Below are 17487 nucleotides of genomic sequence, written 5' to 3'. Positions count from 1 at the left end.
GGTTAAAAATCACCACGACCATCACTACCACCTTACTCAGTAACTTAGCGCTTCCTATCACTTGTACTAGAAAAGATATGCAGAAAGCAACATTTAAAAAAATCAATTAGGTGTCTGATTTAACAGAAAAGCTCAGAAACTGCAGGGGGATATGCAATACTGGTCTGTGGGAGCAAGCCCTTCTTTGGGGACCCACCACACAAATGGGCCGGGTGTTGGGGGTCCCATGGAAGTGCACAAAGACCCTTGGCCAGGCCACTGTGGCTGGTTCGGGGATGGGAATGTGACCCCAATCTTGGGGGTGCCTCTGGAGAGGGGGAGCCCTTCGCCTTGGGGTGTTGGTGCTGCTGGTGGCATAAAGGAAGCCAAGCCACTCTCCACTGCTGAGGGAGGGTGAGGCCACCAAGGAGAGGGTTCTGATGACATCTGAGCACCTGTCTGGGCCCAGCTGAACTTGCTGCTGGCCCACTCTGGACTCCTCCTACGGAAACCAAGCCAATCCCTTTATGTCATGGGCTGGAAGTGGGTCATTTGGTCATGTTTTCTTTGGGCATAACTCTTCTCTCGATTATATGATGGAAATTAATACACCAGGCTGGGCGTGGTGGCTCACGCCTTTAATCCCAGCACTTTGGGAGGCCGAGATGGGAGGATCTTTGAGGCCCCCAGTTTGAGGCTGCAGTGAGCTAGGATGATATCACTGCACTCTAGCCCAGGCAACAGAGCAAGACCCTGACTCGACAAAACAAAACGAACAACAAAAACCCCAAAACAAACACAAAAGCAATTAATACATCAATATTTCTCCGTGCTCCTCAGAGAGCCCTGTGATTTCGTGCAGCTCCACGTGCGACCCTCGGCTCTAAATCCCACTTCCACACGTCTATTCCAGCAGCTCCCCTGACTCTGGGGCTCCCGCTCTATCAAGTAGCTCTAGGTGGGAAATAGGACTCCTTTCCCAGCCCCAGGTTTCCTGGCCTCTAAGTCCCCCTGTCTCTCGAAGCTCACCCAGACCTGGAGCCCTTCACCATTTACTGTCTTCCCATTGCCCTGGCAGTTCTTTAGGGGTTAATCCCCAACCCTGGAGGTTTCTGGAAATGCAAGCACAGGAGCTCCATCACGGTTCAAACCCAGGCCTGCAGGGTGGGGAGGCAGCAGGCTCCGGAAAACGCAGTGCGCCGGTGATGCTGCTGCCAACTCCGCCCCGTCTATCGGGCCCTTCGGGTGCAGTTTTGCATTTGGTTTGATTGTGACTAATTGATCGCGCAAGTTCCACACTCAAGACCACCATCCCAGTCACCTGAGGCTGCCTGCGGAGGTGGCACCCTGCCCGCCTTGGGTCTGCTCTCAAATCTGCCCGGTGGGGCACTTCCCTTTGTACGGACCCCTGCGTCGTGGGTGTGGCAGGAAGCAGGGTCTTTATGGACCGGCTGTGGGCGGCGGGTGCCCCTCCCTGATCAACCCTCTCCCCCACTCGCCAGTGGACCCTCCTCCCCACCCATCTGGGGGCGAGGGGTGGCGCGTCAGCCAGCGGGAGCCCGAGGAGCCCGGGGGTGGCCTGCCGGGACGCCGCGCCAACTGCAGCGGGAACCGCTGGCGAGCGGACCCCGAGCCTGCAAGGGACAACTGGTGCATTTGTGTGCGTTCCTCTAGTCCCGAGGGCTTCGGCAAACCTCCCCCTTAGAACTTGCGGTTCCAAATCTGGGCGCCGAGAGGGCTCTCTCGGATTTAACGCGGGCATGGGCAGTGGCATTGCCACCTGCTCCAGTTACTGGACCCTTCCGTGCCTCAGGGGGACCGACGGGCCACCTCGGGGAGCTTTTACCGCGCTGAAACGAGCCGATCAGCCTATAAAGGCGTGGTTCCTTCTGCAGCCCGAGGCGCGCTGGAGCCCGCGAACCGGCAGCGGAGCACTGCGGTCAAGGACGAAAGCGAGAGACCCGGGAGGGGAGGGGGCGCCCCGGGAGAACGCTGTGCCCACAGCCGACTTCCTTGAGCCCTTCCCCGAATTCTAGGACTCCCTAAGTGCCCACCCCGCAAGCCAGGGTGGTTTCTTCGTCTGAATTTTAGTCTCCGCGGGCCGCTCGGGGGTCTGGGGAGCGGGGTGTGAGCCTCAAGGACTCTTCCCCCAAAAGCCCCAGCAAAGGGGACGCCGGGCGGAGGCTGGGGCTAGGCCACAGTCCCCGTGGGCCGGTCCTTCTCATGCCCGCGCCAGGGACACCAGGAGACTGAGTCTGCAGGACAGCCAGTGACTGGAGGCCTTGCTTGTTCAGTGGTAGTTTATTGGTCCTTAGCATTAACATCTTAATTACCAAGGTAAATTCACATACACAACTGCAGGTAAAAACATGTAAAATAATATAAAAATAAATTGAAGGCTACTTTTATATATTTACTGAATTAAGTAGTGTAATAAATACTATCATAAGCAAAAAGCTTCAATCACACAATTCAGTTTCACTGAAGTTACAGTAGTGTTTGTAAATATGAGTTTTAAAATTTAAGTTACAAATATTAAAGCACTGAAAAACTAGTATAAAAGTGAATTTTGGCACGTATGTGAGCTCTTATGTCATTAGTATTTAACACCCTGGGACAATGAAGAAACCACTTCTCACCTACTTCTTGAGGTACAACTACCCAACTAAGTCAGCAACACGGCTGGAATACTTAATAGTTTACAATCTTTGAGTTGAACGTTTCCCTTTTGAGAAGCCCAAAGATCAACCCAGAGCTTATTACTGTGCAAAAATTCTCCAAAATCCTATTAGAATTTAGGAGGGAACTTTTTCTTGCAACCTGAAGGGCTCAGCATCCCCACCTCAGGTCAGAGAGCCCCCAGGGCTCACAGGGACCAGCCTGGCTCCTCGCCAGTGGCCCCTTCCAAAGGTAATCCTGTTTTCTCCAATTTCTGCCTCCTCTTTCCAATCATAAAAGAAAAATCCCATGTCAAAACATAAAATAACCTATAACTTCAGCGACTTCAACATTATCACACACACTCTGGGTGATACAAAACCAAAGCTGCTAATAGGAAAGTTGGCAAAAAGCACGTAAGCCCCCGGAGGACTCTGCCTTTCCTAGGAACCCACCCTGGATGTCTTTGCTGGGTCCCTGGTATCCACTTCCGTGGTCAAAAGCTAAAACACAGTGTCATGGCCCTTCCTCTGGAGACAGCCTACGACCTGGCTCCCCACACAGGAATCAAGTGGATGCTGAACTTCACAGTCAGAACCCGGAGGCCCGGCAGGTTCTGGAAGGAGGCGTCCTCCGGGCCTCGGTCCTCAGAGAGCTCGCACAGTGCGTAGTGTCCCTCTGCACTGGGGCAGAGCAGTGCGCCCCGAGGAATGCCCCTTCGCCAATGTGCCCCTTCACACGCCCGAGCAGGCTGAGGAGCGTCTATAGAGACCTCAGCCAGTTTTGCCTTTGATACTTCTTAATGTTTTGACTTTTTCAATCACAGTTTCATATTCAAGTTGAGGTAATCAGTTTTTCCTCCAAGAGGAAAGGAATTGGGACTGTGGGGCAGGTTGGTGAGAGAGCATTTCTATGGAAAATGGTCAGAAACCAGGACCACCACGCAGTAGAGCTCCACGTGGTGGGAAGGCCCACCCATATGGGCGGGCCCCGACCCCTCTTTAAAAACTCTTCTGTGCAGCAGCCAGACTGCCAGGCCAGGGCAGCCAGGAAATGGCTCAAGCTCCTAGATCGAGAGCTTTCTTTTAAAACTTCACAGAAATCCACCTGGAAGAAATGGCCTGTGGTTCTCACCCCCCCTCCCCCTCCCTTTTCTAAGGCTGCTCAAGTTTGAGTTTTTAAAAAGAGCTCGGTAGAGCTAAAGGAAGCTACAGTAACTCATTGCTTGTTAATCAATTGCACTTAAGATCTACGTTATTGATTCTGAAGCAGAGGCAGGCCCTTCATGGACCCTGGCCTCTGGCCAGCCAGAAGTCAGGGGCTCCCAGACTTAGGCTCCACAGTGGGGCCTTTGTCACCAGTGGCTTTGGAGCAGAGACTGGAGCACATGGGCCTTTTCAGAAGCCTTTCCTGATGCAAGATTTCTTATTCAATGGTATTTGGAGTTTTGTTCGTTTGGCTTCAAATACAAATTTTTTCTAGTACATTTTATTGACAAGCCCTTGACAACTGCTTTGCTACTTGCATGCAGGCCTCTGTGTGACCAGGCACACAGAACCCGTGTGTTCCATCCTCTCTCCCCTCTGCATCAGGGGGCTTTCTCAAAAACCCCTCTACATTACTAGAAACTTTGCTGGTTTCACCTATGTGCTTCTTCCTAAGGCATGCAAAAAAATATGTGAAATTCAGAAAACATTTACAATCTAGGCAGCTAAGGCGCTGAAGTCCTGACAGACATCACCTAAATATCAGTGCCTGTGACACCCCCACCCCCCCGTCCCCCGAGTAATTATGAAGGTCAGGCACAGGGCACACTTGTAATTCCCCTCTGCTTTACGATGCCACTGGAAGGAATTCTAACTTGGGTATTGGAATTCTTTGAAATTCCTGGTCCTCAGGAGCCAAACAAGCCGAGGGCCAGCAACAATGCAGGGGGGTATGAGTATCCTGAAGTTTGTGGCTGAAAAGCAGGCCTTCCCTGGCAAGGCTGGCGGGAGGGCTGGGTGCTGGAGACTGACGTCTCACAAGTGATCAGACCCCAGGCCTGAGACTAATAGCTGCAGGACACTCCCCTTCACAGTTAGGTGAAGCCTTACCAGAGCGGCTCGGGCAGGAGGCTCGCTCTTGACCCTGCATCAGGGAAACCCGAGTGATGCCGCAGGAGAGCTCAAGAACCAAGCACAAGGGGGAATGCTGATGTCAACTTGAGAGCCACACGCTTCTGGAAAACAACGTGCCTTTCCTTCAGTTTAGTCTGTGAGGGGAATCCCTTCATTTCAGAACAAGCGGTTGTTCTCAGCCTAAGCTGCTGGTTCTGTGGGCTGGATTTGGGCTGCTCTCCCCAGGCCTGGGCCGGGGGCTAGTAGGGCCAGCTCCTTCAATGGAAGGGGCCTAAGCAGGGGACGCAGGCACTCCACTGTGGATGACGGCTCTCCTGGGGCAGCATCTGAGGCCTGAGGCCTGTTGTGGCCTGGCCCCCAGGCATGGCCACGGTTTGGGCAGCCAGGGTTCCTTCTAAGTCTCAGCAGCTCCGCTGTGCAATCCAAATGCTTCCCCTGACCCCTACACAGTGCCTCAACAGCCCAGAGGAGATCCTGTTATTAGAGACTCAGAGCTCCTGGACTGACAGCTGCACACACAGCCAGTCCCAGTCTGCTCATCCTTGAGGACCCCCCATCCCACCCCCCAAATCAGTGGTGCAGGTGATGCTCTTCAGCGCTGTATAGAGAATAAAGATAACATGCACTCAAGCCAGCACACACAGGCCAAGGAGAACAACGACAGCCCCCTCAGGGAGGGGCCACCCATTCGTCCATCTCCAGGGTGGACATGGTGCAGGACGTACGGACCCAGCTTTCTTCTAGGGCTTCTGCTCAAAGAGGTCATGATACTCCTGCTGCTCCAGCTCACGGTTATACCTCTCGATTTCTCGATTGGCTTCTTCCACGTAGTCATTCATGAACTGGTCCATGACTGATGTCTCATTAAGGAAGAGAGCTCTGAGCCTGGAGGACAATGGAGCCTGCCTGAGCCCAGAGGACCTATAGGCAGGTGAGGTGGGGGACACCGAGATAGTGTGTGCCTGGCCTGCACAGAGGCTACCTGATGGGCTCCTGGTAGATACTGGCAGCATCACAGCTACTAAGATTGTGACGGACATTGGCGTATGGCCTTTAATGAGGTCCTAGAACCGAACCCTTCCGCTGTCATTAGCACACAGCAGCACCCCAAGGCTCTCATTTTGCCCTGTCCATCTTTCCACAGATTAACTGTGGCTGCCCCAACTCATAAATCATGACCCTGATGACCACAGAGCTCAGAATGTCACCACAGCTGCATTCAACCTCCAACGCAGAGTAACACTAAATAATGGAGAAATCTAATTTTAAGGACTTTAAAAGAGCAAATGAAACATCTGCCCCTGTGGTTTGCTCCTGTGCGTTCCCAGCCCCAGCCTGTGGAAACGCAGAGCCCCGCCTGCTCCAGGGCTCGGCTGCAGTGGCTCTGGCAGACACCCACTTTACAGACAGGCTCACATACACCCCTAAGCCTCGCTGCCCCATTTTCCATACAGGGACCAAGCTGTTCCAAGGATACGTGGGTGAAAATCAGTCTTGTCACCAAAGAAGTTAACAAATTGGGTGCCATTGTAAAAGTAGCCTGCTGGTAGGGGGTCCAGGTGGCGTTTCACCTGTAGGAAAAAAGAGTCCTGTAAGAGTTATCTCATCACTTTCTATCATTTACTCACTCATTAAAAACATAAACAAGTCCATTACCCTAGCAAGACAGCCTCCTCTGCTACGCAAACAAACCAGGGAATTAACACCCCCAGCAACCCTCAAGCTGGGAGTTCCTAGTGGGAATACGCCCCTGTTGCTCACGGTGGAACTGGTCTGATAACATGTCCCTTCCCTCTCTCACCTTCCCACCTCCCTACTTAGCATCTCCTAGAATCATTTCCAAAATAAACTACCTGTACTCAAATTCTTATTCAAGGTCTGCTTGGGGGAAACATGCATTACGACAACTGCCTTCTGAGGTGCCTGCACTGTCCTCCCCAGGAGCACCCAGGGCTGTGCAGGCACATAGGAGCTAGTTAGGAAGGGGCTCGCCTCAAGCCCAATGCAGAATACTCTCCCGCTCCACCAGGGGTGGGCTGGTGACACAGCCCATCCTGGGACCTGGACTCTGTGTTCCTTTTAGCCTTTTGCCGCCAAACCCCTGAGGAAGAGGCCCCAGTAGGTATGGCAGTTGGGGCAGACGCTGGGGGTCAGCCTGGAGGCTGGGAGGGCTCAACAAGGGGCCTCACAATTGACCTTAGGATTCCACAACCTTCCCATGAGCAGCTTCTAGATATAGACAGTTTTTTTCCTGACCCCTAGCTGGTTTATCTTGGACAGAGGTCTTCGGCAGCTGCCTGAGCAGGGTGACAAGGCACAAGGCAGGGCCTCTCGTCACCTGCTCCTCCCACAGGCACTGTCTCTCCTCAGTCTCATACCCAGGTCACACCAGAGGCCTCCTGCCCCTGCTCACTGAGACTGCGAGGCCAGAATTCTGTACCCAGCTTCCCTCTGTGGCCTGAGAGAAGCAAGACTTCCAGCATACCCTGCTAATAGCTCCCAAAGACAGAGCTATGCAAGCCTAGGAGGAAGCCTTGGGCCACTGAGGGGAGAGCCCAGGGCAAGGCACTCACATGGATGTTCCTGATCTCCTGCTGGGTCAGCATCCCCCTGGTCTTCAGGGCTTTCCTCTGAGGCTTCTGTGCAGAGATGTAAGGAGGGGTCAGGTCCCAACAGAGCAGATGGAATTCATGGGTGGGTGAGGGCTCGGGGCTCTGGGGGTTGGTGACATGACCATGATCCCAGCAGAGGGGAAAGTATATGAGCTGCCATGGCCTGGACGTAATATCCTGCCTGTCCGCCCTTCGGGAAGACCGCTTTCCCACGGCAGAGCCCTGCGAGCTAGCAGGGAACAAGCAGCAGTGGAGAGGCCAGTGGTTTTGCAAATGGGCACGGTCCTGCCTCTCTGCATATTCTTACCCCTAGGCCCCACCAATGACAGATGCAGACAAAGGGACAGCCCAAGGTCCCCCAGTCAAGCACCATTTAGGAGCTTATATAGATGAGGCAGCCTATGCCCCAGTATAAAGACAGGTCCCAACTGAGCATCTGCAAAAGACCCAAGCCCCAGCCAACTCTATTCTCAGAGTTCTAGGATGAGCTAAACCCCTAAGGCTGTGCTAACAGCCTCAGCACCTAAAGCTTGCAGAGAACCTGGGCTCACAGAGCAGACAACATAGCACTCCTGCCTAGAGGTTGCGCTGAGTGACTTCCTCCCACTCCCAAAGTATCCCTGAAAGTGCTGGCTGAGCCTGTGAGGGGCAGATCAGTGGGGAGGCATCAGAAGAGGGGCTTCTCAGGGCCAGCAGCACCTCTGAAGAATATGGGTCACATCTGTGACAAGTCTGGGCTTTGGAAACCACCTGCTTAGCTGATTGCCGCAGCCAGTCCTTGACACTGTCCTCTTTCAGGGAGCAGCCAATGAACACGAGGTAGCACTCCTGCTGCCCACTGCTGTCTTGAGGTGTGCTTCTGGAGTCGGGCGGTGGCGTGGGTCCCTCCAAAACCGGCATGATGCTCAGAGAGTTGGCCAGAGTATTGTGGCAGACCTCCATGGTCCTCTCAGAGTCTGTAAGGGGAGGACACCTTAGTCCCTGAGACCCTGCCCCAAAAGGATAAAGCTCACCAAGGCGGTAACAATGCAGATGGCTGAGACAGACTCATGAGAAAACACAGGAGGGAGAACTGACATGACTGGTGGCAACTGATAAAGGATGGAGTAAGAGAGGGGGGAGCAAAAGAAGTTTCTAGCTTGGATGATTTGGGTGATCAGGTGGACACCATTAACCTGGAAGGGAACAAACGATGAAGAAAAGGCTGCAGGGCGGAGAGGAGGAGGAGTTTGACTCCACACCTGTGGCATGTGAAAGACTGTGAGACCCTGGGTGGGAGACATCCACACAAGGCACTGGAGTAGCTGAGGTCGCCCCTGTGGAAGACATGGTTGAAGAGAAGCAAAGAAAGCCCCCTTGTAGAGGTACGGGAGGTTCTCTGCAGAGGCCTGAGAGGCCACAGCCAACAGTACAACAGAGCCACAGGAAGGTCCTGTACGTGGACAGGAGAGGTGTGTCCAGGCCATATGCTGAGGAGCTGGGGGGTTGGGGTGACTGGAGACACAAGGAGGAGGCAAGGGCCCCCCAAAGGCAGGATAAGACAGGGATCCAGAACAAAGGTTAACTCTGAGAAAGAAAGGGGTCAACAGCAGGTCTAAATAAAGAAGAAAAGGAAGTGATGGGTAAGAGGGAGAGTGAAGGCACCAAGACCTGTGAAGCAGGCAGGGGCTGGCTGCTGGAGCCTGAGGGCAGCAGGCTGGGTGAGGGGCCAAAGTTTTAGATTGGACAACATAAATTAAGCAAGAGGTATAGGCTACGGGCTTTGAAAGATTCTTGTACACAGGTTATGCCATCTAATCCTCCCATCTGAAAAATGATGGCCCCAAGCCTAAACCCCCAGTGGCTCCCCACAGCAGACACTGATGGCTGCCTACCCAGCATCCTCCCCGTCCTCCAATACCAAGCCCCCTCTGGGTGGTGGGGGCAGGAAGGCAAGGCAACTCAATCCTGGCCAATGAGAGGAGAAGTTGGCTGAGAAAATGGGGGTAGGAGCTTTGGGGAAAGGTGATTGCACTGACAAAGACACCCATAGGAAGAGCCAGCTTCTCATTGGCTGGATGCAGAGTCTGGCTTTGACCTGCAGACCTGCAGCACCACCTGGCAACCATGATGGGCAGGAACCTCAGGACAAGCTGACACACCAAGAATGGAAGGAAGAACACAAAGACACAGTACCTGGGTTCTCAGTGGCCTTGCTTTGCTGCCGACCTCTTCACTTCTTGTTATACAGCTAACACTTGCTAGCTGAGTTGGGGTTTTCTGTTATCCTAACTGAAGATGGCCTAAGAGACACACTCCCTCCCTTCCTACCCCAGACTCCAGCCACAGTAAACCATTTTTGGTTCCTGAAATGAGCCTTTTCTGCCTCTGGAGTATGCCAAATGCTGTTTCTTTTCCCTGGAATATTCTACCCTTCCTCAATGTTGAGCTGACCAACCCTTACTTGTTCCTTGACCCCCAGCCCAGCAGAGACTATCAGGACGCAAGGGCTCCAGAGTCTTGGGATGATAAACAGGCCTCCTGGACAGAAGGGAGAAGGCAAGTCGAAGGCTTGAAGACTTTGGTCAGAAATGGATCTGGAAAGCTCAGCACAGGGGCAGCTCCTGGAGGGGTAGGGTGTGAATCTTTGGAACTGTGAGGAAGGCTCCTGAGCAGGTCATCTGGGAGAAGAGGACAGATCCTTCACCATGGAGCAGAAGGACCTGGAGAAAGTGGGCCCCTGGGGGAGGGGGTGATGGAAGAGCCTGGTGTAAGGCCAGGGGGAGGGTTTTTGAGAGAGCATCTGAGAGGCATAGGTGGTCTACAGAGGGCCAGCAGAGGCTATGAACTCACATCATGAGACGCGAGCACTTCATGGTGTAGAGCCCCAAAATCCAACCTGCCTCTTACCTGAAAACTTGACTTTGCCCAGGATGTGGTAGATGTTTCCAGAGAAAGGACTTGACTTGATGGAGGACTGAATTGCTGGTGGAGGAAGAGGACAGGGCTGTCACCCACCTGGGGGCAGAGGCCAAGTTCAGGGTAGCATAGCTGGGAGTTTTAGGGACTAGGAAGGGATCCTTTCCAGCAGGGTCCAGGGTTCACAGGTTCCACCCGCCACCCCCTGTTGCTCCCCAGTGGCTCTGCCACTGTTCCCAGGGGTTGAAAAACTCTTTCAATGGTGTGGAGATCAAATTTTGTTGGCTACCCATGATCAGAGGTAGGAGACTACTGGTTCCTCAAATCCCTCTGCTTGCTTTTGGTCCCAAATGGTGAGGAAGAGAGCACACGGAATACTAACATGGTACCAGGAAGCAGGCACAACTCTGGGGCACTCTTTTACCAGTGTCTGGGACATATTCCAACCAAGGCTCACCTTTACACCTGGCCACAAAGCGGGTCTTTTCCAACGGACGGCCAAACCATACGCAGATCTGAACCATTAGTGGAAAGACTGATCCAGAATCAAATCTACCTTCATACCTTAAAAGGTTTAAAAAATTGTAAGTACAAATAATTTAGGCTTTGAGTGTTATTATGCACTACTTTGGGATGAAGTTACATATCATTTATCCTAAAACAATTGAATCCCCCCTTACTTACATGCCATTTTGCATAGAAAACACTCGTGTATACATCTTGAGATTGGGAAGCATGACTGTTTAATCAGAGCAGGGGCTTTGTGAGGATGGAGGTTTTACCTCCTTAGACTAGCAGTTCCTTGAAGTCAAAGACCACATGCACCTCGGAAGCCTGTCACTGGCCAGCTGAGGTTGGGGGTCCTTCCTGGGACAGTGGTGGCTCTTACTCAGGATGCCCCTGCACTCCCTTAGGGCTCCAAATATCTGGATGTGTCTCAACAGAAGGGACTGAAGGGTTGGGGCATCTCTGCTCTATTTTTCCAGTTTTCAGTTCAGCAAACTAAACTGTTGGCCTCATATTCATTTAGAACATGGTTATATACTTAACTTTCCTTAAAACTTAACTTTCTATTATGGAAATTTTCAAACACATGCAAAGGTAGAAGGGTAGTATAATGAACCCCCAAGTACCCATCACCCAGATTCCACAGTTATGGAATGGTCATTCCTCTTTTGAATTATTATTATTTTTTTTTTTTTGAGACAGAGTCTCACTCTGTTGCCCTGGCTAGAGTGAGTGCCGTGGCGTCATCCTAGCTCACAGCAACCTCAAACTCCTGGGCTCAAGCAGCGATCCTACTGCCTCAGCCTCCCAAGTAGCTGGGACTACAGGCATGTGCCACCATGCCCGGCTAATTTTTTTTCTATATATTTTTAGTTGTCCAGATAATTTCTTTCTATTTTTTTTTCAGTAGAGACAGGGTCTCGCTCTTGCTCAGGCTGGTCTCAAACTCCTGAACTCAAACAATCCGCCCACCTCGGCCTCCCAGAGAGCTAGGATTACAGGCGTGAGCCACCGCGCCCGGCCTCTTTTGAATTATTTTTTTGAGATGAATCCCATAATTGGAATCACTCTAGGAAAGGGTATAACCATCTCATGGGTAATAATTTATACCTCCCACAGCAGCACATGAGTATACCAGTTTCATAACAATTTTCCCAGCAATGAATATTATAGATATTTTTGGCTGAATGTAATAGCTGTCAATAAAAACAAGGCACCATTTTACATTTCTGAATATTACTGACATTGAATTCTGTTTGCATGATTGCTATTTATACTTGTTCTTTTTAAAAAATTATTTTATTTCATTTTCAAATTTATTTTTTAGAGACAGGGTTTTGCTCTGTCACCAAGGCTGGAGTGCAGTGGTGTGATCACAGTTCACTACAACCTTGAACCCCTGGGCGCAAGCTCCCACCTCAGCCTCCTGAGTAGCTGGGACTATAGGCGCATGCCACCACACTCGTCTTATTTTTTTTTTTTTTTATTTTTTGTAGAGACAAGGTCTCACTGTTGCTCAGGTTGGCCTTAAGTGATCCTCCTACCTTGGCCTCCCAAAGTGCTGGGATTATAGGTGTGGGCCACCACGCCCTACCTCTTCGTGATTTCTTTAAAGTAAGGTGGTGGCATGACATTTTTGCAAGACTGACATGTCTTTTCCCTACCCAAACAAGTCATTTGGAGACTTTGGGCTTCTCTGGCTTCTGTGGTGTCTGAATCTTTAAGGGAATCTACAGGGGCTAAGGGAAGAGAGCCAAGTTTTTGCCCAGACTAGATAACAAACTATTCTACTGGAAAAGGTGGGAATGGGGTCGATGAGAACAGAGAGGGCTGTGGGAGGGAAACGGCAGAGGATGCATGCATGGCACAGAGCGGAGCACATCCTGGAACTATATACAGCCCATTCATTCTGAGGTGGTGGCCCTGACCTATGCAGGGAGTAACGTACAGGGATGAGTGGGAGACTGATGAATACCATCTTGTTAAAAGATGAAATTACCCAGTTCCTAAAAATGGACTTAGGACAGAGGGCCTGAAGGATGATTTTGAGGTCCCTCCATCTCTGACTGTCTATAAGGACTGATCTTCCTGATAAGGGAAAGGTTTCAGACTCTAGATTCACAGTCTTCTGATGGGCCTTCACATCCTGCTCTCTCCTGGGTCAGTCTGCCTCCAGATAAGTCTGTGCCCTGAGCTAGGCCTATCTACCATGCCCAGCATGAGTCAGTATGGACTGGAGAATGGGGCTGCTACAGGTGGCTGCGGTGACTGTGGGAGCTTCAGGACCAGGCCCAGAGGTTCAAACACCAAGAGGGTCAGTAGCTGCAGCCACTGGAGACTCCATTTGCTTCTTTTCAGCTAAGATATAATTACCTTGTTCATGGATAAGGAATGACCCACTTATTACCCACTGTTTAATTAAGTATAATGTGACTCAAATTGGAGGTTCTTTCTAAGAATATACCTGAAAACCTTCAATTTTACATACTGACATTCTGGGTTTGTTTTGTTTTGTTTTTTACAGCATAGTATGACCAATTGGTGATGTAAGGGGTGGTATGGAAGATGCAAGAGAGGTGCCTGGGAGAAAAGAGTAAGGATAACAAAGACAATCCAGAGAAACATGTGAAATTAATTCTGGCCAAGCTTTAACCATTGTCTTCCCCTCCAAACCTTCAACAGAGCAGAAACTAACTGTCCCTTCTACACAGGGACAAGTGCAGCCCGGCAGTTAAGAGGACAGGCTGTGGAGCCATTCAACCTGAGCTTGAAATCCAGCTCTTTCATTTACCGGCTGCTAACTGCACAAGTCATTAACTCCTTGCTGCCTCTGGTACATTATCTATAAAACAAGAAAAACAATGGAATCCTCCTCACGGACTTGGTGTAACAGTTAAATAACACAAGCAAAGCTCTTAGAACAGCACTGTCCGACAGAACTTTCCGGGATGATGGAAATGTTCGGGATCTGTGCTGTCCAACATGGTAGCTGCTAGCCACAGGTAGCTGTGTAGACTGAATTCTAAATTTTATTTGATTTTTATTCATTTACATTCACAGTTCATTAAATAGCCACACGTGGCTGGTGGCTACCACGTGCAGAGTGCAGTCTTAGAACAACGCCTAGCGCACACAGTGAAGTGCTCAAGCGCACTGGTATTGGTATGACTGCGGTGGACTTTGCACATTCTCTCCCTTTTCTTCTCCCCTCTGGAGAGGTTCACAGACTGTGCGGCAGCCTACAGAGAACATTCCCTGAGTCACATTAGCAGGGAACCTACCTGTCAGATGGGAACCCTAGAGGACTGACTGTGTTCTCAGGAGTGATTCTCACCTGAGAAGGTTATGGCTCCTTGGTTCCATGCCAGCCACCTCACCCTCGCTAGAGGGTAGGAAACACAGGATACCATTGTGCTTGGTGCCCTAAGTCTCAACATCCAGGGAGGCTCCCAATTTGGAGCCCAAGATGTGGAGCACTGGGCTCATGGCAGGGCCAGCAGCTATTGGGACACAGCAGGCTGTTCCAGCTGCCACGCTGTTATCCTTGTAGAGCACATCTGGCATTTTTCACTTTCTTTTTTTTTTGTAAATAAATAGATCATTGGGCTTACAAAGAAATCTTAGCTACTTTTCAATGATGATACTTGCCAGCCAGGGTACATTAAATATCGAGATCGTAGCATCTGAGGACTTGAAAAACTATTTTCTGAGAGAATCAGCTCAATGTCTTCATTCCTTTGAAAATACAGGAAAGACTCAGGTTAATCAGGACTGTCAATCTTACTGCATTTTGTGCTTCCTCCTTCCCCCATACAAACACACACAAGCACACAGGCATGCATTTATTTCCTAGCAAATCACTTGAAAGTTAGTTGACTACATCATGATATTTCACCCCTAAATACTTCAGTATGCATCTCCTAAGAACAAGGACATTCTTTTACAGAACCACAAAACTGTTATCATGCCCAAGGAATACTATGGGACAAACGGCACTGGTATCACGTGTTCGACTTGCAGAACCCTAGGCCCCACCCCAGACCTACTAAATCAGAAACTAATTTTAACAAGACCCCCAAGAGATTCATTAGAGAAGCACAAATACACATCCATTTTCAAATTTTCCTTTTTGTGTGGGAGAGGGCCCATAATCCAATCAAGGACCACTCATTAAATTTATGATCTTTGTGCTCGCTTTGGTAGCACATACACTAAAATTGACATGATACAGAGAAGATTAGCATGGCTCCTAAAATCGTTTTTAGAAAATTACAATCTTTATTATTCCTTAATCTGGAACAGTTTGTCCATCTTTTCGTTTGTTTGTTTCTCATGGTGTTGATATTATTGAAGAGTACATGCCAGCTGTCTTGTGTCTCACACATGGATTTGTCTGATTGTTTCCCCATGATTAGATTCAAGTTAAATATTTTTGGAGATTAATACTCAGGTGATGTTGTGTCCTTCCCATTACATCACATCAAAGGGGCACATGGTATCATTTTGTCCCATTACTGGTCATGCTTTTCTAAGCTCTGCGGAGTGATAATTTACACACTAGAGGACTAGTGAACATCTTTTTCCCTCAACAATCTTTCACCCACTGCTTTTAGCATTCATTGATGATCTCTCTCTAAATCACGTATTGTATTAGATTGATGGTTACAAAATGATGATGTTCTAGTTCTGTCAACCCTTATTTATGTGGCACTCTTCTGTAAAATGGGGCTTTGCTGTCCTGCCCCTCCTCTCTTTTTATATCACTGTGGAGTCACATTTTTTTTCATATGTCATAATCCATTATTATTATTGTTCTTTCTTATGCTCAAATTGTCCCAAATTTGACTAGTGGGAACTTCTCAAGCTAGTCCCATATCCTTTTGACACACCTCCACTAGTCTTTGGTACTTCCCTTGCTTTACCGGCATAAAATGGACCAGGCTCACCTTGTACTTTCCCTGCATCAGACATGCAATCAGTTAATTCTCCAAGGAGCGCTCATACCTTGTACTGGGGACTGGTACTTAGAAACAAAGGGATGTTTACAGCTACTGTGGTGTTATTATTCTGGCTCCTTTCAAAGGAAAGAGCAATTCTAAAAAAGTAATGAATTTATATTGAGTCCCCAGTTTAAATCAATTTGAAGGGTTTTTCTTCACCTTTCCCCTTTTATATTTACAATCTTTATTCGATCAGTGATGTTGTTTGGAATCAGGGTTCCAACAGAGGATTATGTTGAAAAGTTACTTGAATTAATTACTTTTTTGTGTGTGGTTGTTGTTACTTTGATATGCAGATTTATTTTTTTGGTTTGTATTTAGTTTCTTCCCTCCTTGTTGATTTAATTTTTGAATACATAAAACATTTGCATGGTTCAAAAGTCAAAACTATATAAAAAGGTATACAATCCTTTAGTATCCTAAGTGAGCAAATGAAATTGCTACCAGGTGTTTTCTCTTTGTACATACACACACAAAGTCACTAATTCTCTTTTTTTTTAGTTTGTAAATTGAAGTCAAGTACATAAAGTAAAGAAATAATTTCTCTATGTCCTCTATGCCATTTCTCTCACATCTCAACACAAGGAACGTTAAGAGAGTCTTGATTTCCATCATTCAGCAGATGCGAATGGGAATGCACCAAAACAATATGCCTCAAAACAGCACAGGATACTGATACATGGGGGTGGTCTTGGTGATCTTCACAGAACAAAAAAAGCACTTCAAAAACCGACTTCTCTAAATATTCAGGTCTTACATACAGCAGAAAGACCCCATGGGCCATAGACAGAATGCTGTATCTGAGAAAGTGGCTGGTCCTGTGGAGTGGAGTCTCTAGAAGTTTACCTGGTGACAATCCCGTTTTCTGCAAGAATGAAGGCTGCGGTAGGATTGGCAGCCCTGATGAGGCTCTGTAGCTGAACAAGGACAGGGTGCCGCTGCTCCATGGTGTGACTGGTGAACACCACATTACTCACCAGGCCTGGGGAACAAAACCAAGAACAGCTCAGCCTTGACAGCCCTGGCTGTGGTTGAGGGCTCACACAATCATGGGCCTTCACCCCTTCCCCTAATCAGCCCTTCCAGCAGCCTCCTGGTATAGACACCCCTGGGCCCCAACACTGAACACACAGCCATCATTCTCTTACCCCTTCCCCGCTCTGCCACCTCTTGGAGTGAAGGGCTTCAAGCCTGTAGCTGCCTCACTTTCTAACCTCCTCTGTCTTCTTCATTCTGAATTCTGGCTGATACCCAGAGTTCTTGATCAAAGGGCCATTCCACATTCCCTATATTTAACCTCATCAGGAACTGGTGCCATTCACCTTCCCCAGTTCAACCACAGATATTTACCAAGCACTAACCATGTGTCAGGCGCTAACCATTATATTCTCAAAGACCACTCAGCCAAGGAGTCTCATAATCCAAGAAAAGCGCTAACAGATTTCACATAGTAACATGGTAAGAAAGGGTGGCCTGTGTAAGAGGCTGTGGAGTGGGCCATGATCACTCCCAACTTTTTGTGAAAATATAGAAATAAAATTCATAGGACTACAGAGAATTTGGAAATCAGGAAAGTTGCCACATCTTACCACCCCAAGAAAATTATAATACCTCTTCTATATTCATTCCTGTTTTTATATAGTTATAATCATAGCATATATACCATTTCTGCTATAAGATCATTTGCATTTTTGTTATTCAATAATTTCTATT

At 49.1% G+C, this 17487-nt stretch overlaps 1 protein-coding gene across 2 annotated transcripts in view; it reads right to left on the bottom strand.

Annotated features, from left to right (window-relative positions):
* Window positions 1-2261: 2261 nt before the first annotated feature.
* The window catches only part of LOC105806224 (chromosome unknown open reading frame, human C20orf194), a 124994-nt gene continuing 109768 nt past the window's right edge, over window positions 2262-17487 (bottom strand). Inside the window, exons 30-37 of one of the 2 annotated variants that reach the window (XM_012639309.1) lie at window positions 16621-16756; window positions 14423-14509; window positions 10725-10831; window positions 10259-10333; window positions 8120-8325; window positions 7331-7396; window positions 6235-6328; window positions 2262-5610 (exon numbers count right to left, since the gene is read on the bottom strand). In XM_012639309.1, coding sequence (XP_012494763.1) covers window positions 5498-5610; window positions 6235-6328; window positions 7331-7396; window positions 8120-8325; window positions 10259-10333; window positions 10725-10831; window positions 14423-14509; window positions 16621-16756 — 884 coding nt within the window. In that variant the 3' untranslated portion in view covers window positions 2262-5497. The remainder of the gene's footprint in view (window positions 5611-6234; window positions 6329-7330; window positions 7397-8119; window positions 8326-10258; window positions 10334-10724; window positions 10832-14422; window positions 14510-16620; window positions 16757-17487) is intronic. The other variant, XM_012639310.1, reaches the window with a different exon arrangement.

This window comes from Propithecus coquereli, unplaced genomic scaffold (assembly GCF_000956105.1).
Source record: "Propithecus coquereli isolate 6110/MARCELLA unplaced genomic scaffold, Pcoq_1.0 Scaffold139, whole genome shotgun sequence".
Classification (NCBI taxonomy): Eukaryota; Metazoa; Chordata; class Mammalia; order Primates; family Indriidae; genus Propithecus; species Propithecus coquereli.
The sequence above is the reverse complement of the archived record's forward strand: the minus strand, read 5'-3'. Positions and strand labels throughout refer to the sequence as shown.